Below are 24341 nucleotides of genomic sequence, written 5' to 3' on the forward strand. Positions count from 1 at the left end.
AGGAACTATGGCAATTGCTCCAAAGCAGTCTGCAGTTCTTCAGAATAATGAGCAATGCATGAAACTGGTGCATTATCAGGGTGGATTATCTGCTCCTCCTCCAAATCTGGCCAGGATGCTGTAAAGGATGGACTTGGAGTGAATGCAGAGTAAACTGTCCTCTCTGTAGTCAGTATTATGATATTAATTTCCTCTTATCACTGCAGTAAGACTCCTGACCGTGCAGAATTTAGCCCTCAGCAAGTGCATCGAGATCTCAAGGTTTTCATCGCAGAGTCACACTTGGTGGTGTTACACAGCTTTATTAATTGATTACAAAATAATTCAGCAAGCTGCACTGTTCCTGCATCTTCTATCCAGCTTGCTGCCTCCTCACCTCAAACCAGCTGCACTTCAAGGTCCTGGTCCCTGTGTCTGAAGCCCAATCAGCCAAAGAACGACCTTTTTTTGTTTGACCTACATCTTTCAGAGGAATAAAGCAACAGATGACACCAAGTAAAGGATTCACAGAGCTCTTTGTGTGAGCCCCTAGCAATGGAGCTCTCCAGTGAAGGGCATCAAGCTTACCTCTCAGCTTGGAGAGTTAACCCTGCAAGGAGGATTTTTTTTCAATTTCATTTAATAGCAGCATTTCCATTGACTTACACAGGAGCAGAGCCAAATCCCAGCGTGTCTTTTAAGAAAAGCTATTCCTCAGCAGAAGCAGCATCTCAGCAGATAGGATGCCCTTGCCCCTGAGAGTCCTTGTCCAGGCAAACCAACACCCACCGTGCACTGAATGATTCCCCCTCTTATTCTTCAGCCTCCATCAAGATTTCTTCTTCTTTCACATTGACACTGTGATTGGCAACTGAAACACAAAGATCAGACAAAAGAGGCTGGAACACCACCTGGGACGGAGCTGAAAAAGATGCAGGAGCAGATATCTCCATCTGTATTCTCGAGGATGTGTACGAGGAGAAGCCAGCTGCGGTGTGGTGCTCCCGAATCACAGGGGACTGGTGCTCTGCCCCGCTGCATCTCGGGAAACCCCAATGTCAGTCTCTGCTCCAGCAAGGTCACCTCAAAGCCTGTTTCCTCATCCTCAGGCCAGTCACACTGCTCTGAAACTCCAGAACAGGGTGGGCAAAAGGAGTCCAAGATGAATAAAAGAGGAGGAAAATGAGGCTTTTCTCAGATTTACGCAGAAGGTAAATTACGAGGCTACTTATGCCACCTAAAATCACTTTCTCCCCAGGGTCCTGAATATGCTCTATTATGAAAGCTGTATACTGGTGTGTAAATTTGCCATATATACACTACAATATAATTGTACCACACTCACCTGTGTTGTATTTTTTACCTATAAATGTAATGGTGATTTGTTTGTCTCCTCTTTCTACAGGAGTTTCAGAATCCCCAGGAAAGCACGTGGGCCGTAACACGCTCCTTCCACCATTTAATCCAGATAAAGAGAGAAGTCTTGTGCTGAGTGTGCCTTCCCATACACGATGCTGGTGTTAGGCATCCCTGTACATATGGACAGCTTTATCCTGGTGCAAGGCACCTCGGCAGGAATCACACAACACTGACAGTGTATCGCACTGTACTTCTGAATTGATGCAATAAGCTGTGCACAGAAGGGAAAATGGCAGCTTTCCAAGTGGCCCCAGTTAATAGCTCTGTTTTGCTTAATGGTGCCTCCCATTCAGACTAAAGATGCTGTTTTAAATATGTAAGCAATTAGTATCTCTTGCTCTCAACACATCTGTGCTGCTTCTCTCTGCTGCATTATAAATCTATCGCGTGCCTCTCCAGCTCGGCAGTGCATATATCTTCAGATATTCTGATTTTCAGCAACTTTCTGGTCTGAAAGAGTTGTGCTTGGATTTGGTGATGCTCTGCCAGGCTGGCTTCGCCTAAACATCCAGCCTCTGCTCTCCGTGTCTGTCACTGGACAAACAGATAACAGGGATACAGGGAAAGCACATCTTGGTAGTTTTTTGGCAGTTCTTTGGTCCAGTCAGTACTTTTGTTTTTTTCCCAGCTTTCACACACTTTCTGTATAGAAACTGCATTTTCTCTCTGTAACAAAACCCAAGGGCGCCTGTAGCCTGCAGGAGGATGTTTGCAGGGGTTGCAAGGTGGTTGAGATGCAGCCAAGCATCTCAGAGGCAGAACACCTACCTTGCAGTTTTGTTCTTAAATAAATTCTGCCCACACAAACTCCAACGGGATCTAGAGTCATGGCAGGACCAGTGCGGTTATGATGGTCAGTATTTACACGAGTGTAAGAAATCATTGTTGCTAAAAAAGCAATTGACAGTAATAGAACTGGGTGTCATAAGTTATTCCGCTTGTTTTTTTTTTTGTTTGTTTTTTTTTTTTTTTAAGGAGGACAAGGTACAGCCACCACACCGCGCGCGGGAGTTCCCGTTGTCTGATCTTATAACAGTTTTTGTCCTTTCGGGGAGAAGCCGCCCCGCCTGCGCGGTGCCCACCTCCTCCCCAGCCAGGACCGACCCCGCCACACCGCGCGGTGGGCGCAGGGGAGGAGACGCCAGAGCGGCGAGGAGCGCAGCTCGGTGGCGGGGGCTGGCAGGGGCTGCCGGGGGCTGGCAGGGGCTGGCAGGGGCTGGCAGGGCGCGGCGGAGGCGGCGGCTCCCGGCGCCCCGCGCTCACCCCCGGGCCGCGGTGCGGCCGCTGCGGGACGCGCGGGCCGCGGGGACGCGCCGCAAACTTTAGCGGCGGGGGGCGGCGGGGCCGAGCCCGCCCCGAGCGCCCCCTCCCCGCCCCCTCCGCAGCCTCCCCGCGCCGGCGGGGCGGGCCGGGGGCGCCGAGGGGCGGAGCGGCCCCGCCGGGCGGCGGCGGCGCCGAGCCGGGACGCGGCGCCGGGCTCCGCACCCCGCGGAGCGGCGCGGAGCGGCCCAGCCCGGCCCAGCCCCGGAGCCATGCCGCTGCCGTGCCGGGGCTGGACGCTGGCGCTGCTCACGCTGCTCGTCGGTTTCCTCATCTTCGCCGATATCTCGGAGATCGAGGAGGAGAGCGGGTAAATCCCCCCGTCCCCGCGCGGGGGAAGGGGCGCGGAGCGGAGCGGTGCTGGGGACCGGGGAGGAGGCGGTGGCGGCGGCGGAGGGGGCGGGCGCCCGGACAGTTTCTTTGTCTCCGGCTCTCCCGGTTTTTGCCGTGCCCAAGTGGGAAGGGAGCGCGCTGCGCTCCCGCGCAGCTCCGCGGGGCCGGAGGCAGCCCCGGGCGGGACCGCCCCGCCGCCGGGCAGGACGGGGCACGGTGGGGCACGGGCCGGGGGACAGCCACGCCGGGTCGGGCAGGGCTGCGGGAGCAGGTACCGCTCCCGCTAGAGACGCGGTGGTACCGGTCCGAGTAGGGATGCTGGAGCAGGTACCGGTCCCTTTAGGGATGCTGAGATACCTGTCCGGATAGGGATGCCAGAGCAGGTACCGCCCCGTTACAGACACTGAGGTACCGGTCCGGGTGGGGGTGCTGGGGCAGGTACCACTCCCTTTACAGACACTGAGGTACCGGTCCGGGCAGAGATGCTGGAGCAGGTACTGCTCACGTTAGAGACATGGACATCCTTTTAGAGAGGCTGAGGTACCAGTCCAGGGATGCTCTATCAGGTACAGGTCTGGGTAAGGATGCTGGAGTCTGATCAGAAATGTTGGAGCAGATCCTGGTCTGGAGAGAGGGATTTTGGCACGGGCAGTGCTCAGGTGCTGATGGATGGATGGAACAGGTCCCTAAGTGGGATACTGGTGTGAGTGATCTGCTGGACAGGGATGCTGGGGCAAGTTGCAGCCCAGGGGGCTTAGGTGCCACTGCTGGTCCAGATGGGTGTGGTGGAGAGGGCACCAGCTGATGGGAGTGGTGGATAGCGGACCAGTCTGCAGGTGGATAAGGGACCAGTCTGTGGGATAGGAGAGACTGAGCAAGGATCAGTAGGGTGGGGGTGATGGAGCAGAGCGCTTAACCCACTGGTGTGTCCCTGTGGGATGCATTAGGGGCTTCATGATCACCCCTTACTGATCACTGTCATGGTCGGTGTTTACCTGCAGGAGCCATGTATGGCAGGGGCTAAAGCAGCCCCTCAGTCTGAGGAGCAACACCCTTCCCACCCCATAAACCCCATCTCTGAGGTCTGCTTGGAAATTTAGGAGATGAAGAACAAATGCAGAGAGGAGGGTTTGCATTAACTTGAGGAACTTGCAACAGCAATGTGGAAAACCAAATAATTTTAGTAATGAGGTGTGCACTCGGGGCGCCCAAATGACACAAAGGTGTTTCTGTTTGGGACCAGCTGGCTTTGTCCACTGTGTTACACCAAAACAAACGCCTTTATGAGATGATAAATGAAATGCAGTGATGTTTGTTTATTGTTTCATTGTTATGTTATGCTGCGTGCCACAGGCAAGAAGTCCTTAAAGGTCAGTAGCCTTGTCTAGAAACATCCAGCACCAGACTGTGGGTTACCAGGGTAGATGAATTGTTGCTCTGCAATGAGCTGGCACTATCTATATAATAATAAAGGAAATTAAAATCTTCTGATGCATCCTTCCCATTGGACAGGCTGCTCTGATCCCCTTGCTTTCTTCCCATCTCCTTTTTCGGCTTCTGTTCTTTCTTCTCTCTCCTCCCCTATCTGCTAAATCTACCCACTAGAACTTGCTGTGCCCTTATTGAAAATCTATTCTGTTTTGTTACTTACTTGTCCCGTTTTTCACCCTGGTTCATTAGGGATTCCCAGTATTGTGTCTTTTTTCTCCTCTCTTTTCTATACATTGTATGGAAATTGGCTGTTTGCTGGCTGCTTATCTCCAAACCCTGGCATCTGAGTTTGTTGCTGTAGTTCCTCCAAGGAAGTAGTGCCAAGCGTGCGGTGGCAGAGACGGCAACAGGGTCAGATGAGTTCTGTAGGAGCAGCGAGCAGCTTGTTCCACACGGCATCAGAAATGGTAGTGCAGGAGGGAACCGGCAGAGGAGAGGAGCACCCTGCCCCCGGGGGGTGAAGGAGTGTCCTGGGTCCAAGCCCTCTGATAGACACCACCAAACCTTTCACAGATCAGTGCCCACATCAGCTGTGCTTCCCATGTGAGGATAAATGGAGCAAAGGTGGGACCCTACTGTATTAATTATGTATTATTTAATCATGAACTCGGGCAAACTGAGCCTTTCTCTTGCTTTGTCCTCTCCCACCCACTTTTCCCCATTGCGTCTCTGGAGTGTTTTGGGTTTGATGAGCTCCTGCATCCCAAACACAGTAAGGGACCAAACACTGCTCACCTTGCACAGAAGCCTGGCACGATGGGCACTCCATCCCTGTGTGCTGCCATGGTGCCAGGAATGGTGAGCACAGTGCTCTGACCTGGCTGAAATGTATTGCTGTGGTGACATGGAAAAGCAGAGTGCCTGTTCTGCAGCAGGTCAGGGGATGATAGAGGGTTTTCAACAGTGGGAGCCACATAATAGCATTTTTTGTTAACAGGTCCTGTAGGTAAAGGGAACTGTGTGGCAGCAAAAGTGCACAGCAGTGTAGAGAAGAGACCCTTCCAAAGTTTTCCAGGAGCTCTCTGTGTGTCCAGGAGAGCACAGCTACTTTCCATGAGAGGTTTGGGAGATGCTGTACATTTGTGCAGCTTTCCCCCACATCAGGAATATTTGGCTGTTGTATTGTGTGGCTCAGCATCCTCCTTCACCCCCCCCCCCCCCAGAACACCCTCGCTTTGGTTGGTGCAGCAGGGAAGGAAGGAGCCGCCCAGATGTCCCCTGGCAGGCTGGTGGCACCGAGGGGGGCTGGGAAACACAGGCAGGTGCAACTCTTTTCTCCTTTTTCTTTGGCATCGAAACGCTCTCTAATTATTGTGAGGAGCGAACAGCTTGCCCACTTTTACACGTACCCTGCCCCCTGCCTGTGATTTGGATTGTCTTTGGAAGAACTGGGAGTGGGGGGGGGAACAGATTTCTCTCACCTGCAAACACTGAAAAATTTCAGAAAGAAAACGCAAAACGTTCATTAAGCAAAAGTAAGAGAGAATATAATACTACTGGCAAAAGGACAAAAAACCCAAACCCATGCTGTTTCTCTGGATAATAAGTTCCCCGCCTCGCAGGTGAAGGGAGGTAGGAGCCGAGGGCAGCTGGAGCTGCTCTGCCTGCCAGAGGCTTCTGAGAAAGATGTTTGTGCCTTAAGCAGTCCCGTCTCACTCCTCTAGACATCCTTGTACCACCTCCCACAGCCAGGAGATGCTGAAACAAAGAGGTGTTGGGGCAAGGATGAAAATTCAGCAGTTTCTCGCTCCTGATGCTGCGTCGCTCTTGCTTAGCCCGTTCCTCCCAGCCTGCAGCCACCCCTGTGCGCGGGTTTTCCCCCTGCTACATCCTTGTCACTGTCTGGACGTGCCACCTACGGGTTTGTGGCTTGTGTCGCGGAGCTGTGGGATGCCGGCGGGATGCCGGCGGGCAGGGACACGCTCGCCGCTCGCCGGCGTGTGCTGCTCCGTGAGGTATTGCTGTGGCGAGTGGTCTCGGCACTTTGTTTCCGAACAGCCAGCTGGTTCCGGGCTGCTGAACTTTTCCTGCAGCCCGGTGGCGCCTGTGCTTCCCATGCACCGCTCCCGCTCTTTGTTTCGCTGGCAGGAAACAAAAGACGCGCTCCCGTCTGTCTTGGGGAGCGCTGATGCCGTCGCAGCCATTTCTCCATCCGCGCCGGGATAGGGCAGCGCGACACACCTGTCCCCGCAGAGGAAAACAAAGGACTTGGCAGCGAGTGCGGTGACTATTGCCGGTAGTGAGGAGGAAAATTCTGCTCCGGTTTAAGGGGACTCTCTTTGTTAGTCTGCGCCTGCTATTGCAGTTCTGCAGGGGTCCAGCTGTGTCCTGATTGTCTGTAGAGGGAGCTGGTGACCCGCTGCCACCAGGTGACTTCTCGAATTAGCGTCTGAGCCATATTAGGGAGCACTTGACACTTGGTAATGGGTTGGTCTTAATATGAGTCAACCTTTTCCCTGCTACCCCAGACCACATGCCTTTCCATCCTGATTACAGGAGGAATTATATTCTGCTCGCTCTAAGTGACAAATAGGAGTCTCTGATACTGCTGGCCTGCCTGCCTGGGAGCTTGTCAGTAAATTGCCACTTTTTCCTCATGTGCCCTTTTCTAACACCTGCCTCTCAAAGGCTCGGGAAGAGAGATTTTGTGTCCTTTATGGAGGCTGCTACACTTGCTGTGAGCAGGCTGTACTCATAACCCTTCTTGTCAGCGTTGGTCCATGGGGTATAAATGTCCTGCTTACATCTTCCAGACTGTGATTTACTGCACCCAGCCCAGAGCTAGTCCAAGACTTGCTCTCCCCCAGAAAGTTTTACTGGAGAAAGTGCTGCATTCTACCAACGAGCACTTTTGTGCCCTCACACATTGGGTGTGCACAAGCCAACAATTATCCAGGTTGGGCTGGAGGAGGAATAGCTCTCGGCAGGAGAGGAGCCCATAGACACCCTGGAAGTATTCATGTATATGGAGCCAGAGGAGACTCCTTGGATATGGCAGGGCTCTAATAAAAGCTCTGTGACACATCAGGCTGGAAAATAAAAGCAATGTTGGAGCACTGATTTGAGTAAGAAAATACTCAGGGTATTGAAAAATACTCAGGCTTTGATTGCAGCTCTTCTGACAATATCCTGAAGCACAAGCAGCCGATTTCAGGCCACAAAGCTCCCTCTCCTCCCCATGAAACACTCCCTCACCTCCTGCAGCCCTGCAGGGGCAGGGCAGGCTGCCACAAAAACATATCCAAACCCCTGTGCTCCTGCCTGAAGCAGGTTTGGGAAATGAATGTCCACACTGAGCTGAGCTCTGAGGGAATGGTGGGAGTAGTGGAGGTCTGGGATCAGCAGGATGGAAAGCACTCACAGACCCCCAAGTGAGCCCCCAAGTGAAACAATAAAAAAAAGCCAGTGCTATGGGATTTCCAGTCTGTTGAAAAGTTACTCCTCAGCCCTGTACTGGTTGTCAGCAGCTTACAAGACCCCCAAGGAGGAAATTTCTGACCTTGCTGGTGAGGAAAGCTGGGGTAGGAGGATGCAAATCACCAGCCAGCCTTTCTTGGATGCATTATTGCTGTAGCCAGGCCAGTTCATGCGACCAGGGCAATGAAGACAATAAAGCAGTTCCCAGCAGGTCTTCAGGTTTCCTTTTTGCCCAGGTGGGCTTTTTGTGTCGCACCTGTAACCCTGCAAGTGCAGAATTCCAGTTGGGAATGCAAAGGAAACCTTTCTGTCCCAGCAGAGAGCACAGAGTTGCAAGTGCTGGCTCATTTAGCGAAGGCTTGTTGAGCAGCTAACGGTGAGTTCAGAGATCCAGCCTCAGCAGTGCTGTGGCTGCTCCTCTGGGACCAGGGCCAGCAGTGACACAGCAGATCCTGCTGCTGCACCACCCCTCCCAGCCTTCCCCAGGCACGGATGAGCTCAAGTGGTCGGTTTTCTCTCACATGGCAGATGGGCTTTTGATCTTCCAGGAAAAGCATTTAACAGGAGCGCCTTTATCTTTCCTTGGGCTTTCAGGCTGTCCTAATGATAAGATGAGGAAATGGCCTTAACTAGCACCAAAGGAGGTTTAGATTGGATAGTAGGAAAAAGTTCTTCACTGAGAGGTCTGACAAGCAATTGGCCCAGGCTGCCCAGGGAAGTGGTGGAGGAGTCATTAAAAGATGTGTAGATGTGGCTCTTAGGAACATGGTTTCATGCTGGACTTGGTAGTCTTGGGATGACTGTTGGACTCAGTGACCTTAAAAGATATTTTTAATCTATATGATTCTGTGATTTTACAGGTATTTTGCTTTTTCATCCTTGAAAATAGCACTACTTAAATACATCAGGCACAGTTCCTGTAAAAACCAGTTGTTCCAAAACCAAACCAAAATTGGACTTCTTCTAATTGCCTCCCACATTTGTTTCTCCTGGGCCTGGGTCATCCTCAGCAGCAAGAAATAAGCCCAAAGTACGACATTAGGCAATAATTATTTTGCAGTTTCTCTGGCTTCCCTCCCCAGTTGCCTCAGGAAACAAGCAAGTTCCCTGGCAAAGTAAATTCACTAGAGGTGCAGAGTTTCAGGTGTCCTTCAACAAACACCAGTGCAGAGCAGATAGCTGTCAGCTTCTCAGTCCCTTGCAATGCAATAGAAAAAGAAAGAAAAAGGAAAAAAGGAGAGTCTCTTTAAAGCTTCTTTTTCTTCATGTTTCCACTGTAAATCCTTGTCTTGGCTGGCAGCAGCCTTGGTGGTGGTGGTGGCCTTGGGAGATGCATCTTCATCAACAGCAGCAGAATTGGCTCTAATTGGGAAGTGAAAGGATTGATGCAAGGAAACGGGCACAGCACTGCTGAAACCTGCCAGAGCAGTGCAGTGGTGAGGGTGAGAACTCTTTCCAGACTCAAGTCTGAATGCTTCTTACCATTGCAAATCAGGTCCTTGTTATTGCATGGAGAAATCCCCTGGGAATATCCCAAACAAGCACAAACCCCAGCCCAGGCTCACTGGTTGTGGGGTGTAGCTCTCACCCAAGCACTCCCAGCCCTCTTTGTGTAGGCACCAGGTGTTATTTTGAGGATGCTCATACATAAGAACTGCCCCAGGAGGGTGTCTCTGCTCAGGAGAGGTCCTCAGCATCTGCATCAACAGGGAAAGAAGAAACCACATGAGACCGCCAGTATTCCAGTGTGCTGCACAGAGCACTGGGAAAAGAGATGAGAGGGGTGTAGGAGGATGAGCCCAAGGGCCCACAGCCCTACATGATAATATTTCATGTTGTACCATTTCCCAAGGTATGTGGCACCCAAAATGCTACGGGAGCCACTGGGATTTCTGGTTTCTGGGGCATGGATGCTCAGGATGACAGGTTCTGCTGCAAGCCTGATGCTCTGCTGTTTGTGCTCCCTGAGAGCTCTGCTCTGTTAGCAAAAAAAACTATCTCAGGACGAATGTGTAGTGTAGACATGTTTTGTAAGCAGTGAGGCTTTTGTCTCAGCTACTTTCTAGATCTTCTCTGAACTTTTGGGGTTTTTACCTTCTCCCTTCCAGAAGGGAAAAAAGAGAAAGAAACTAAATTACACAAACATATACGAAATACACAAACACACACCCTGCCCAGTCTCAAGTCCCTCTGGATCCTTTTTGCCTGCCTCAATGTCTGTTTCTTTGCTGGCTGTTTCATTAACACAGCCAGAGAAAAAGAGCTGGTGCCAGGAATAATGTTTTAAAGATGAAGGAGAGAATAAGGTCCTGCCAGTACACAGGATGGGGAGCGGGGAAGTGTCTGCCAATTGAGCCCTGTGAGTATTTTGTCTTTAGAGCAGTGATAGAATAAGAGCATCTGAGGTGATTGAGTCAGGCCATGCTGATGTTGTGGCAAATGCATGTGGGTGTGAGAGCTGACACTCCACAGGTGCAAGAGACACTTTTGTGGCCCAGGAAAAGCTCATCCTGGGTTGGGCCCAGAGCTCAAGGCAGGGACAGGGATTTGGTTACTCCAGTGCAGAGTGATCCCCAGCAGTGTCCTGGTGACAGACTGCCACGGGTATCTCCCATTGCCTCATGTCCATTTGTTGTCAGAGCTGCACTGTTCCTGCTGATTTGTCACTGGTTTTGTCTCATAAGTGTTTCAGACTAATTGGCATGTTCCTTATTAAGCAGTAGATGTCTGTTTTGCAAACTCATGTGTCTTCATTCCATCGTGTCCTCAGCAGTCACTTGCAATGATTACACACCGTGGCTCTCAGCCAGACTGAGATGTCAGGGTCAAACCCTGCTCACATTTACTCCAGAGCTGATGTGGAGCCACTGTCACACCTGGCAGGCAGGGATGCTGAGCACCCCCGACCTTCCCATCTTCTTGTGGTCACTGGGAAGGAGCCTGCAGGGTGGGTGATGTTGTGGAGGTGGCACTGGGGTGTGGGAAGAGGTGGCCAAATTAACAAGGCTGCTTTACATGGGACTGACAGATCTGCATTTCCCATGGCGAGTGCCATGAGCAACTGTGAGGCCATTGCTGGTGCCTCACTGGTGCTTGCTGGAAGATGCTGTTCTGCCAGCCTAGCTGCTCCTCATGCACCAGACCTGCACTGGGACCCCAGCTGGACCAGGTGATGTTTCTGAAAGCCATAATATGGGCACACTTTCCCAAATGTGATTGTATGACTTGCTAGAATTAAGCTTGGAACACTAAAAGTAGCACCTGATATTTAGGAAGTTTTTGACACTTGGGCTGCCAAGCTGTGACAATATAATCAAGTGAGATTTTTTAAACACATAGAAGTGTGATTTCAAATATCTCATCAAGATGTATTGCAGGATCTTCTGTCCTAGCAGACAACTGCTTTAGAATCATCTTCCCAATTAATCCCTTGCTTGCCTGGGGAGTGTGGGTACTCAGCTACCAGCCAGCAACCACCACTTCTCTTCATCACAGTCTCCTCCACATCCCAGCATGAGAGAGCCTCCAAAACAACTGGTGGAATGTCACAGGAATGGCCTGCAAGGGTCTGATGTGCCAGCTTCCCCCAGTATTCAATGAGATGGGTTGCAGGAAGGCGAGAGGATGGTGGAGCCTGGAAGAGCAGCATTCCTGGAGGGGAACAGTGCCAGGAAAGTGCACAATGGACTGTTTGAGTGCAAGATCTCAAGGTTCAGAAATGCATCTCTGATCCCATCGCTTCTCATCTAGCTTTGGCTTTTGTTTCTGATTTGCAGGTTGATTTACACGTGGGGCTAACCAGTCCTTCCTCTTTGAATTTGTCTCTCCTGGGACAGCAGAGCATTTGATGGATATGGGTGGATTTTGACCCAGACTCCACAGTGACCACTTGACTGTCTAGTTAGAAGCCCCAAAGGGGACTTATCAATGAATGTGTCCCTTTACAATATTTTCAGCCACACTCTGACGTGCTGATGGAAAACCAGGACACAATCTCCAAGGAATCCAGGTTGGATTCTGGGCTCAGTTTCTTCTCACTTTTGGCTCCTGGGACACCTTTGCTTGTCCACCCTGCAGGGTAGGGCTTGACAGGTTGACATTTGGAAGCTAATTATTTCTCTTTCATAGACAACTTGGAAATGTGACAATTTTCCCCCAAAAGCCCCGGAGTGCAATTGCTGTCCTGCTGCTCTCAATACAAACCCTGAATTTCAGGGAAGGGGAAAGAAGTGTTGAAGCCTGTGTAGTGTTCCACATTTCACAGCACTGTGAGCATCAGCAGGAGCAAATCTCTAAAGTTTGGGAGGAGGAGGGCAAACTACATCTATATCCTTCATGTCCAGTGGCTGGGCAGTGTATATCCTTTCCCCCAGGACTGTTAGTTACGCTGACTGGGTCTCTGGCCACAGCACAGGAACCTGCAGAGGGGCTGTGAACATCCCACTCCACATACCCTCCACACTTGGCTGCTTCAGGGAAAGCCCCTGGGTTGGGAGGACAGTGATTGTGGGTGGGTGCTCTCTAGCCAGGCCTGGCATCATGCTTGTGTGCTCTTCAGATAGAAAACAGCAGTTCTGGTCTTGAGGAAAACATCAGAGCAGTCCTTAAAAAGCAAAGTAAATACAGGTGGTGATTTATTGTTTTTTTAAAATAGATACAGACTGACTTAATGGGCACAATCTGCAGCCATCTCAGGAGACTGTTGGATGCCTCTGCTTTTTGGGCCAGTGAAACCTTTGCAGATATTTCCTGTGGTTCTCTGGGCCCTCTCACCCAGCAAGAGCCATACCCAGCAAGTAAAGAGCAGCATTTTCAAGAGGACAGGTCTGCTGGAAGCTCACAGTGCCTGCTCCTGGCTTGTGGAACTCATTTTTTGGTGTTAAGGGCCAAGCCACTTCATCCCCAGTGTCCCAGCTGTAAAACAAGGATCATAAAATGCACCTAACATAAAAGCAGGTTGTGAAAACCTAATTAATAGGTGTTAGTCTTTTGAACCCCTCAGGTAAAAATTGTGGCACTCTGAACTCTCTTCCTGGGGAATTCAGGTGGATAAATTCAGCTTAATAATCCCCCAAGGGACTATTATCTAACTTTTATTTGGAGGAGGGAGAAGAGGAGGACTTGGGTTGCCCAAGGTCAGGAAGAGGCAGAGGTTTTGTTCCACCAGGAATGAACTTCACAAATGTGCTTAAATGCAGGAGGGTTGGAACGAGATGATCTCTAAGGTCCTTTCCAACCCAAATCATTCTATGAGCTATGAAATGGGTGGTTGGGCATGGCTGAAATTTCCAGTTAATTCCTGTTTCTCGTGCCGTCTCCCCATGTGTATCACCTGCCACAAATGCTGGGGAGAAGCAGGACTTGGGGGTGAGCATTGTAAAATACCCATGGAAAACACATTTTCTGGTTTGTGAGCCTGGGAACGTGGACATGTGGAGTCTGCTCGTAGAGATCTGTGCTCCCAACGAGGCTCTGTGACCTACTTGTTCAGTCAAAGCAGCTTTGATTTCACGTGTCCAAGTGGAGCCAAGCGAGACTGAACTTACCTAGCAACAATTAAGAGAAGCATTTAAGGAGCAGGAAACGATGAAAAGAGAAATAAAAACCCTAAACAGGCCCATTCACAGGGGGTGAATAGAAGAGTCTTTGCATACCTGATTTGTCACAAATTATTCATCCAAGAAAATTTGGACCTGAACCATATGACAATTTTTCTTTTAGATCCTCTGATATATGAATCAGTGTCACTTTACATCTGAGCTCAGAACGTTTTGACCTATATAATATCTTAGATAGTGGCAATGCAGCTTGAAAATCTCAGCGAAAATGAGAAAAGACGGCATAAGTCAGTAAGATGGCATTAGCACATATAGATGCAACTTATCACTGGAAAACATCCCAACAGAAGCCCAAAGAAAAATGTTTTGTAAATAATAGGATTAGGAAGCAGGTTGGTACTTTGTGGAGCTGGCTATACAATGAAACTGATAACAACTAGATTAATAAGGCAATTCAGTCCAAACACAGTGTAGCACTAGAAAGCTTTTCAAAATCAATGCTATCTGTGCTGTTTTAATCGAGGTTGGTCTTTGCCTTTTGAAGCAAAGAGATTTGAAACTCCAGGTCAGGAAGGTGTAATAAAATGGACTGGGTTTTTTGGGCTTTTTTTGTTGTGTGTACATGTGCTTCCTAATTAATACCCTCCATTTCTAAATGTTTTCCTCTTCCCAGGCGGGGGAAGTGAAGGCATACAGGGGTGCTGGCTTGCCTGTGTTGGCAGTGAAGCATGGCAGACCTTGGAGAATACTGTGCTTGGCTCAGTTTCTGGTGTTTTGAGCAGCTGGTTTGTCTGTCTGGGACCCACCAGTGGGCTGAGCTGAGCAGGGTGGCTGGACAGGGCCACACACCCCACAGCATCCTGCAGCACACGTTGCCTTCCGCTCTACAAAGGGAGATGGCAGGGAAAACGTCCTGAGGTTGTAGTGTGGCACACAAAGCACCAAAGGAATGACAGTTTTGAGCATTTTAAGATCCATAAACCAGCTCAGACCTTCAACCAAGTATCGTGTCAAGTATGGGCAGTCTCCCTGTCTTGGAAGGAGAAACCAAGCCTGGCACAGGGAGCAGTGTCTTTGCCAGCATCTCAGGTGTCCACGGGAGCATCGTGTCTGCTGCTGGCCAGCAGAGCAGTGATCCCAGTGCCTTGGGAAGATGGTTAGCAGAGCCTTGCTCTCCTCCACCAGTAAGCTGCCCCATCCTGCTCATTTATGACAGCAGAACCCTTTGTGCCTCTGTCTGCATTGCAATATTTTTGCTTTTCACAGTGTGTGAGGAGGAAAGAGTAACCCCTGACACTGTCCTTGAAGGGGGTCTCAGCTGGCAGCCAGTCCCCTTCCCCACCAGGCTGCACACAGGCAGAGGTGCTCTCAGCTTGTCTTCCTCACATCCAGCATCTCCAGCCCCAACACCTGCCTTAATTCCAGGAGGAAGCACACAGACCTGTCACGGGGGGCATGTAAAGCCAGGCTGGATAAATGCATTTGAATAATACGTTGTGATGCTCTGAATCCTTCCTGCTGTAGCCACAAAACATGGATGAGGTAGGAACTAAGACCTAGGGAACAGTCTTCTCTACTTCCTAATTTACCTTTTTTTCCTTTCACATGTGAACCAGCATGTATTCAGGGGAAAAAAACCATTTATTTCTCTAAGCTTTGTCTGTCCTACAGCGAGTGTGAAGGAGTGTGAATCCCATTTGGAAGGCTCCTTCAGAGGAGACGTCTCTGAGCAGGTGCGTGGTTTGCACACTAATCCAGTCTGCTCCCACACCCTGCCGTGAACCCCATTAATGTGGAGGCTTGTTAAATGCCAGTAGGCTCCAGGAATGAGCCAGTCCTGCTGTTCCCTTGATGCACCAAAAAATGAAACAGCTCGCAGGCTCTCAGGTCTGTCAAAGGACAGAGGAGAGTGCCGGAGCAGGAATCGCTCTGACTTGGTCATGGATGGTCTCTGGCAGGAGGGAGGAAAGGGAAAACCATCATGGCATTTCCAAGGGTTTGATGTTACGTGGTACTGAGGGCTATGTTCAGCCTAATGAGGGGATTTATGTGGTATCCTGCAAGTCTCAAAATCCCTTTTAATAGCACCAAGCACATTCACACACGTTTTTTTCTCTTTCATTTTTATCTAATGCATTTGGGATTTTTATCAGAACTGGTAGAAATACATTCTCCTGAGATACATTTTCATTAAGGTATATATTTCTGGGTAGCAATATTTCTGCTGGAAGAGAATTTGGTTCTCTTTATGAGTGTGCTCATTGGGATATCTGTGCAATGGGAACAATAAAACAGAGCAGTGAGTACATGGCGGTTAAAATGTGTCTGAATGGGAGCCCAGCTCCCTTGAGCACCACAAGGTGGGTGGCTTGTTCTTTGTGACCCCTTTGAAAACAGCAAGCTAAAGCAAGCAGCCAGCTAGATACAGACCAATACTTGTATGTGTTTAAGTGAAGATTCACAGCTTGTGTGAATGGTGTGGTTCTCTGAAGGGGTTTGGTCCAACCTGTTCTTCAATATAGCATCACAGAGGTGCTGGAAACTTTGGCTGTTCATTCCTACAGGTCTTGGTCAGACTGGTCTGACATCTGTCCTTGTGTCATGGTGTCAGGCCATGGGAGTGACACTGCTGTCACTTCAGGTCTCAGCTCCAGCGTGTGAATGACTGTGGTGAGTTGGCCTTGTAGCTTCAGCCAAGTTACACCAAAGGTGGGGAGAAGGAGCTTGAAGGCACTCACAGGATTGGAGTGGGCTGGAGTGGAGCCATGGGTCTGGCCTGGGTCCCTGGGAGCTGGGAGAAGGTACACTGAGAGTGTGAGGTCTCAACAAGTCAAGGGGGCTGGTCATTCAGTCTGCGTAAAACAGAGATATTGGATGTTCTCAACTAAAAGCCCAGATGAAGTGGTGAGATCATTCAGTCCCTACCTGAAAAGGACAGGGCAGGTCCACTGGCAGCCTGGAGATGGAGGAGAGCTTCTGTGTGCACTGCTAACACCTGGCTCGTAAGGAGAAGTAGAGATGCATTTAATACAGCTGTAGGGCACACACTGTGGAGGCAGAAGGACCAGATGTCTGTGGTGGCTGGTTAGATCACACAGGTATTATTAATTGGGGTGGCTCAGGGTGTTCTTCACAGTCACAGCAGGGCAGCAGTGATGAGGGATGAAAAGCCCTTCAGAGGTATCAGGACATCTCCCTTCTGCATGGGATGGGACACAGGTGGCATGGCAGTGTCTCCACTTGGAGCCCTTCAGAGCAGGATCTCTTGACTGTTGAACAATGCTTGGCAGAAAGGAGCTGGAATTATAAATAATGCATTTCCTTTGTCTTGCAGGAGTTCTGGAGGCAGAGGTACAATCAGATCAGCTGTGAACAGCTTACATAGCAAATCTAATAGGTTTGTAAATTAGATTTTGTGTTCATTTGTTTTTGCTGTAAGGCAGCTATTAATCTGCTTCTCCTCTTCGCTGGATAGTGCTGTTGTTATTTAGCAAATGTATCTGTTCCTTTTCACTTCTGCTTTGCATTTTCTTAATCATTTCCCCCCCTCCTTCTTCCAGCCCAATGCAGTAATCATTTGCAAATAACCAAGGATCTGGAAGTTGTGGTGATTGAGAGAATGAGAAAGAGTTTACTTATTGTGAAAATAAGTCAGTGATAGAGTTGCTATTTCCCCTAGTTTTAAGTGCTATTAGAGGAGAGATCACTGTGTTTGGGATCAGAACTCCAGTTTTGTTGCAGGGCACTCCCGTAACATCCCTCCGTGGCAGAGTCATTCCCTGGCATCCCAGCCCCATTCAGTGTCTCTCTGTGTCACTTTTACAATGATTCCCTGTCAGCCCAGCCTTGCCAAGTGGCACATTTGAAAAGCTTAGTGACAGCATGCAAGGAAGAGTGATATCATTCTGTGATGATGTCACCACCCGTGACCAAAACACAGAAAATGGACAAAACCAAAAAAAAAACATAGTTATTCCCAGGATTGCTTTACCCTACTTCAGTCATGATTTTTGACACCTTCTAGGTAAGGTTTCCAAGACATGAGTGATGCAGCAAAATGCAAGAAGCAAACAAATCCAACAGACTGGCAGCCTCTGGAGAGGTACTGTACACACACACATCAGGACACTGGCAGCCAGCATTTATAAACACATTTCCTTGCCTTTTCGAAACATTATACAGCGTGAGCTCCCCGTGTGTCCTGGGGAGCTCTTTCCCTGGACTGGAGATACGTTCCCAGGAGCTGGGTGTTTGTACATGAGCCTGGGCCACCACCTCTGCCCCATCTCTCACTCTGCTCCCTCCTTAGGGTTTATGTGCTTTATATAAATGCATTTATTTACAAAGCATTTCCCAGCTGGAAGAAGCCCTTTCCAGTGGAGAGGGAGATTCCCTTTAGCTGATAGCGAGTGCTTTGGCTGTGTATTTTTCAGAGTGCTCTGAAGTGTGAAGGCTTTTTTGGGTCTGCAGATACACACACAGCGTCTTGATGAGATGCTTGGCTTTTCTTTTTGGAAGGCAGCTGGCTGGAACCAAATATTTGGAAGCTCCTTCGATTCATGCACTTTGATTTTAATGTCACAGAAGTGCTGGGGCTGATTTGCTTCTTTGAGCAGGGATTAAACACTGGGGTCTCCCAGTGATCTCCAGCACCTGGCTGCTGCTCATTTCTTAGTCTCGATCAGGTGATATGAGCGCTGAAATCTTTGTGCTCAATTCTAAGCAGGGAAAAAGTTTCCAGTGAGCCAGCCTGCCCCTCTTTAGTACAGGATGCTCACAGCCCAGTCTCACAAGCAGCACCCAGCAGCTCAGCTGAATTAATTTCTCCATTGGGTGAAGAGAGAGTTGCTCCTCTCTGGCGAGGATTTTAATCTTCTCCAGGAGCTGAGCTGGCTCTACTTTGGGATGTTCGTGTGTGACCATGAGGCAACAGGGCAGCCACCTTGGCTAGGAAGTTTCTTAGTGAATTTTGGGGGCTTTGGGGTGTCTTGTCTGCAAGTGCCCATCTGCCAGCCTGTCACTGTGTGTTTTTCTGTGCATGCAGCTGAGTGTGTAATGGCGTGTTTTCTGTGGAGCTGTGCCTGGCTGTCAGTCTGTGTTCGTGGAAGCGAGCGGGTATTTAAGGATCTCTGTCTGTCTGCTTGAGTGTAGCAGAATACGAACAGGCTTTCACTTCTTGTTTAGCTAATAACTACAATTTTGCTTTTCTGATGAAGTTTGAATTCCAGCAGCCAGAGCTGAAGATGGTGATTAGAAGTGCCATTGGGATGCTAACGGATTCTGTCTCCTTCTCCCCGACTTTCTTTTCTCTAGAGCTGAAGTAGTAATAAATGACTCCTCATCTCCAGCTGTTGTTGACAGAAGTAATGAAAGCATTAAGCACAACATTAAACCAGCCTCATCCAAATGGAGACACAACCAGACACTCTCTTTGAAGATCAGGTACTGGTAATTACCTGTAGGACAAGAGACAGATTTGGTCCTCTCCAGTGCAAGCTGGCAAATTGTGTATCATCTAAAGAAGTCAAGGAAGAAATAAAAAGACTTAGCTCCTGCTGAGATAGGCTTCATATCTGTAAACGATTGCTTGGAAATGAATTCCCAGCTAAGCCAGCTGGCCTGGCAATGACAAAACAAGGAGCACTTGAGCCCCTGTTTTTCAGGCCAAGTGGAATTTGTGTGTGCAGGTGATGGGTCACAGAGGGAAGGCGACCTTCTTGCCTGGGTAAACTCAGGGACCCTCACTAATGGTGGGCTGACTGTGGTAGCCTGCCCCGGGCAGGGATGAGTGGAGAGGGAGCAGGCATTGAGATGGAGATACCCTTTTGTAAGCTGTGCCTGGAGAGCATAGTGAGATGGACTGGCCAGAGAGTGAGGGCAGCCAGGAGGCAAGAGCTCATCTTACATCTGACCCAGGTTATCTCTGTGCCTCTCCTGATAAGGCTGTTTTCTTCCCTGTGCTCAGGAAACAGATCTTGAAGTTCCTGGATGCAGAGAAGGACATTTCAGTGCTGAAGGGGACGCTGAAGCCGGGGGACATCATCCACTACGTCTTTGACAGGGACAGCACCATGAACGTCTCGCAGAACCTGTACGAGCTGCTGCCCCGCACCTCTCCCCTCAAGGGCAAGCAGTTCCCCAGCTGTGCCATCGTGGGCAACTCGGGGGTGCTGCTCAGCAGCGGCTGCGGCCCCGAGATCGACGCTCACAGCTTCGTCATAAGGTAGGGAGGGCACTGCTCCTGCAGCACAGGGGGCTCGGGGCCTTGGGGGCAGTGCAGGGGCTGGAATCCAGGTCAGCGGGGGCAGCACAGCCTCACAGCCCCACGTGCACTCAGAGTTCTGCTGGAAACCCTTCCAGCATCAACCAGTGCTCCCCACATGTTCTTGTAAGTGCACCTTGTCTCTTCTCATGGTGCACCATTAACCCCCCCCAACCTCCTCTTCTCTCAGGTTTGTCCTCTTGAAAACAAACCCCGTCCTGGCCTCTCACAAACCTGATTCTTCCTCAGATCACTTCTGCCCTCGAGCACAAGAGTGCACCACACATGCCCAGGCACCACACTTGTGCATGCCCAGGTCTGACACTCCCGTGTCCCCTCTGTCCCCAGTGCCGTTGTCCTTACAGCAGCACATCCTGAGCCCTGCTGGGACACACCAAATTCACTTCTGGCGGTGTCTGAAGTGGAGAGGAGGCGCTCCTGCCCTCCCAGCCCAATGCCCCTGTTAGTTGGGAGGCTGTGGAATCCACAGATGATTTATGTACATGCAGACATTTGTTTTCTGGAGAGTCTATTACAAGGACAGCCCAATCCATCAGCAGCTCACAGAGGCGGTGCTGGTGTGACGTGGGAATGAGGATAATGTCACCTCTGTCCCCCACTCAAACCCTGCTGCTCCAGCTGCCTGGCTGCTGGCAGCTCCAGCCTGCCCACAGGGGATAGAGCATTATCCTTAACTGGAACACAAGTGAGCAGAGAGAAAAACTGCTTACTGTGCTTCTGGCAAAGTTTAGTGAGGGGCATTCATGTCAGGCAGCAAAATTGCTGGAGAAAAGCTTTTCTGGATGTGAGGATGGGGATTTTGAGCAACTTCTCCCCAGCCATGTGCTGGTGCAGGTCTGGCACAGACACACTTCCCACTGTAGGTTGTCTGAGCCACTTCTGGAACCTGCATCTTCCTGAGGAAGGTTTGCTCCATCCAGGCAGCCTTTTCAGCAGGGTTGGCAGTGACCAGTGATTGGATCTGTGTCCAGGATACAGGTCCAATATTTATTTTTACTGAATTCACTCCTGTGATGAGTCAGTTAAAGGGCCCCCATGCCAGTAGCTGGATTTTCTTTCCACCATTCCCTTATTTTCCCCATGTGTAAGTAGGGAAAACAGTAATAATGGCTGATTATTGAGGCAGATACTTAGGATGCAATTCCTGCTTGTTAAATACTGTAACTTCACTGTCAAACACCACAGCAGAGCACTGAGTGTGCAAACACATGGGTAGCCTCTGGTTTTTAGGCTGTTGGGGGAGCATCTCTCTGCATCCCTCCATCAGCTGGCTCCCAGTGCCCTTTGCCCTGTGCCATGGGCATGGCACAGACACAGATGACCCCCCTCAGGGAGCTGTAGGAAACCACTCTATAACAAGGGTGATTTGCTGGCAGTTTGTCCCACAGGCCCTCAGCCCTCACACTGCTGTGACACAGGAGCTCAAAATGGCCAGTGCCCACATGTACAATCTGAGAGGAGGCACCAATGAACACTACAGCAAAAGGTGTTTTGTGAGGGTCACAGCCTCCAGACAGCCAGACCCTGTGGACACCATGTCCTGGCATCCCCCTCCTGCTGGTGTCAGTATCACCATCGGTGCCACCGGGTCTGCTGCTTGCAGAGACTCGCCAGGGGGAGAAAAGGCTTTTGGGATAATGTTACTCCAGCAGGGCTGGAATTAAGAGGCAAGTGCTTTCCTTGAGTGGAAAAGGCTGTTTTGTCTAAAACCTGCCATGAGAGCAGAGACCAGAGCTTTGTTGCTGATGTTATTTTTGAGAGGCACCAGAAGAGCCGCTGCTCCCTGCAAACACCCAGGAGACACCACAGTTGTGGCTGACATAAGCCTGGTCCCAGGGGGACACGTGTGCACGTGCCATCGTGCTGAGGGATGGTGGCCTGAGATGGAGATGGCTCATCATCACTAATTTACTGCAGAGGGTCATTCTCCCTCTTCCTCCCAAAAGCACAGGTGAATGGGCACAATGTCACCAGCCCTGGCTTTTGGCATCACACCCCCCTCCTGCCTGTCGCTGCCCTCTCTCAGTCCATTGAACAGGGCTGTTGGGTGTTCCCCTTTGCAGGTGCAACCTGGCCCCCGTGCAGGAGTACTCTCAGGACGTGGGCATGAAGACAGACCTGGTGACGATGAACCCCTCGGTGATCCAGCGCACCTTCGAGGACCTGGTGAACGAGACCTGGAGGGAGAAGCTGCTGCAGCGCCTGCACAGCCTCAACGGCAGCATCCTCTGGATCCCAGCCTTCATGGCCAAGGGGGGCAAGGAGCGAGTGGAGTGGGTGAACGAGCTCATCCTGAAGCACCACATCAACGTCAGGACTGCCTACCCCTCGCTGCGCCTGCTGCACGCTGTCCGAGGGTGAGCGCCTCTCTGGTGTGCTCCCAGCCAGCATTTCCTGGGCTGGAGGGGGATCCCTGGGTTTGTGCTGGGGGAAAACAGCACAAGTTGTTTCCTTCTGCAAACCATGAGGATGGGGTAGTGGATGGTCCTTAGGTAAGAGCTGGAGACTCATTAGATAAGAGGGGCTCCCCACTGTGGTCTTTGAGTGTGAGGACTTTTAGCAGCATCCAAACCTCCTGTGCTTTCCTGCGGCATCACCGTAACTCCCAAGGCTGTGGTCAGGGCTTTCCTTGGAGAAACGGGTGTGCACTGAGCTAGCAATGAGATTTGTCACCTTGTGCTTCAGTGACACAGGTCAGACACAGCTCCTCAAGTCAGGTGTGTGAGCCTGGGTGGGAGGCGAGTGATGTGGTCTGGTCCTGCTGATCACATAAACAGGGCCAGCTGGTGGTGACTGGGTTTACTCCGAGGGAAGGAAAGGGTCTTTCTGTTCTCTGCCTGCATCTTCAGGTGTACAGGAGATACAAGTGTGGTGGGGAAGAGAAAAGAAAGAAAATAAAAGAGAGCCCCGGGGGTGAGATTTTCATGTAAATGACTTGGGAATGGGGTAGGCTCATGCTTTTGTGCTTTATTTCTCTAGGAAGATCATGATTCCTTAGGCATTTATGGGGTTGAGGCAGACAATGACTTTTGCTGGAGATGATTTATGGCAGTAGTTGTCCTCTGATCCTGACTAGACCCCGTTAATCTCACAGGATGGCAATTTCCTTGTGTAGCTGGTGCTCCCACTTCTAAGCCTCAGCATTAATGTTCCTTGATTTCTTTGAGCACTTCTCCTGCACACCTCTGAGCCTGAGCTCTGCAGGTCAGTTGGTGCCTGCTGGGTGTTTCCCGTCCCAGCTGAGGTTGTGTGTCAGTGCAGGGGGTGGGTGGGGGACAGGTTTTGGGGTCATTTCTGCCAGGAGCAAGCCCAAGGAGGGGCTCTAGGGCAGCCTGGGAGGGGCTGGAGGAGTGGAGTGGTGCCATGGTGCCTCCCAGGCAGCAATAATGAGCAAGTACCACATCTGCCCCAAGTGCCTGTGTTAGAGGCTTCCCTGGGCCAGAGAGGCATCTCACAGAAAGCACTGGCTTTGAAGTAAAGAAAGGGAAGTAAATGATACCACAACTCACAGAAGGGGAAGACAGGAAGGAAAAAAAATCCCACAACCCAAATTCAGAGCTATTTCTAGCTATAATTGACTTACTTTCATCTGTCAAAATAGAATTAAGCTCCTGTAATAAGCCCTCTAAATCAACAGGCTGCTAATCCTATGCTGGCAACCATTCCTAGTGCCAGAAACTTCCCACAGGAAGCTTTGCAGAGGAGTTGGCAAGGGTTAGGCATCGCTTTCCTGTGGGAGAGGAGGATGCCTCCACAAGCTCAGCTGCTGGGCTTATCTTCCAGCTCACAGCATCTTCCTGGCTTTTCTGTGTCACAGCCCTGCAGTCCAGCTGGGCTGGCTGGCACGCTGGTTGTCCCTGTGCAGCTCCAGCAGAGCAGTGTTGGAGCCACCACCTGTGGCTGGCAGGACCTGCCTGGCTGGAGGAGGTGCAGGATTTTGGGAGAAGCCCAGGGTGCTGCCTCGTGCCCAGAGCAGTGCAGCCATGGCTTGGAGCAGTGTTCTCCTTCTGCACATTTTTAGTGTAACCATGGACTTCCCTGGGGTCTCGTGCAAGGAACGTGGGTTTGGCCTTCTCAAAACCTCCTGGGGCTCAGAGGGATGCAGGCAGTCAGAGCAGCAAGCACCTGAAGGGAGCTGGGGGTGTCGTGGTGGCACCAGCACGTGGCTGGACAGTGGCTGATGCTGATGGCAAACCCCAAGGTCCTGGTTGGAAATACAGCCAAGATCTCCATCCTGTCCCTTGGGCTGGTCACCGTGCTGGGGGCAGGGCCAGGTGGCTCCTGGCAGCACAGAGGCAGCACTAATTCAATTATAACCACAGAGGCCAGTGCTAATCCTCATCAGGGATTGCCCTCTAAGCCAGGAGAGCTGCTGCCTGAGCTGCCCTCCTGCTCTCACACTTATCAGCAGGAAAACAAGGATGCCTACTGATTAGCAATTAATCTAATGAAAAGTGCAGCCCCCTCAGAAAGCCAGAACTGATGGGAGCACTTCAACACTGACCCATTGTGTTGTGGCCTGGCCCAGGAGCTCACAGAGG

The 24341-nt window shown here is 50.6% G+C and overlaps 1 protein-coding gene across 2 annotated transcripts in view; it reads left to right on the forward strand.

The window, feature by feature from the left end:
- The first annotated feature begins 2859 nt into the window (after positions 1-2859).
- Positions 2860-24341, forward strand: part of ST8SIA2 (ST8 alpha-N-acetyl-neuraminide alpha-2,8-sialyltransferase 2) — a 31158-nt gene continuing 9676 nt past the window's right edge. Inside the window, exons 1-5 of one of the 2 annotated variants that reach the window (XM_053988913.1) lie at positions 2860-3028; positions 16852-16914; positions 18831-18959; positions 19483-19740; positions 21864-22157. In XM_053988913.1, the coding sequence (XP_053844888.1) occupies positions 2931-3028; positions 16852-16914; positions 18831-18959; positions 19483-19740; positions 21864-22157 (842 nt within the window). In that variant the 5' untranslated portion in view covers positions 2860-2930. The remainder of the gene's footprint in view (positions 3029-16851; positions 16915-18830; positions 18960-19482; positions 19741-21863; positions 22158-24341) is intronic. The other variant, XM_053988914.1, reaches the window with a different exon arrangement.

The sequence above is a fragment of the Vidua macroura genome, chromosome 12, assembly GCF_024509145.1.
Source record: "Vidua macroura isolate BioBank_ID:100142 chromosome 12, ASM2450914v1, whole genome shotgun sequence".
NCBI lineage: Eukaryota > Metazoa > Chordata > Aves > Passeriformes > Viduidae > Vidua > Vidua macroura.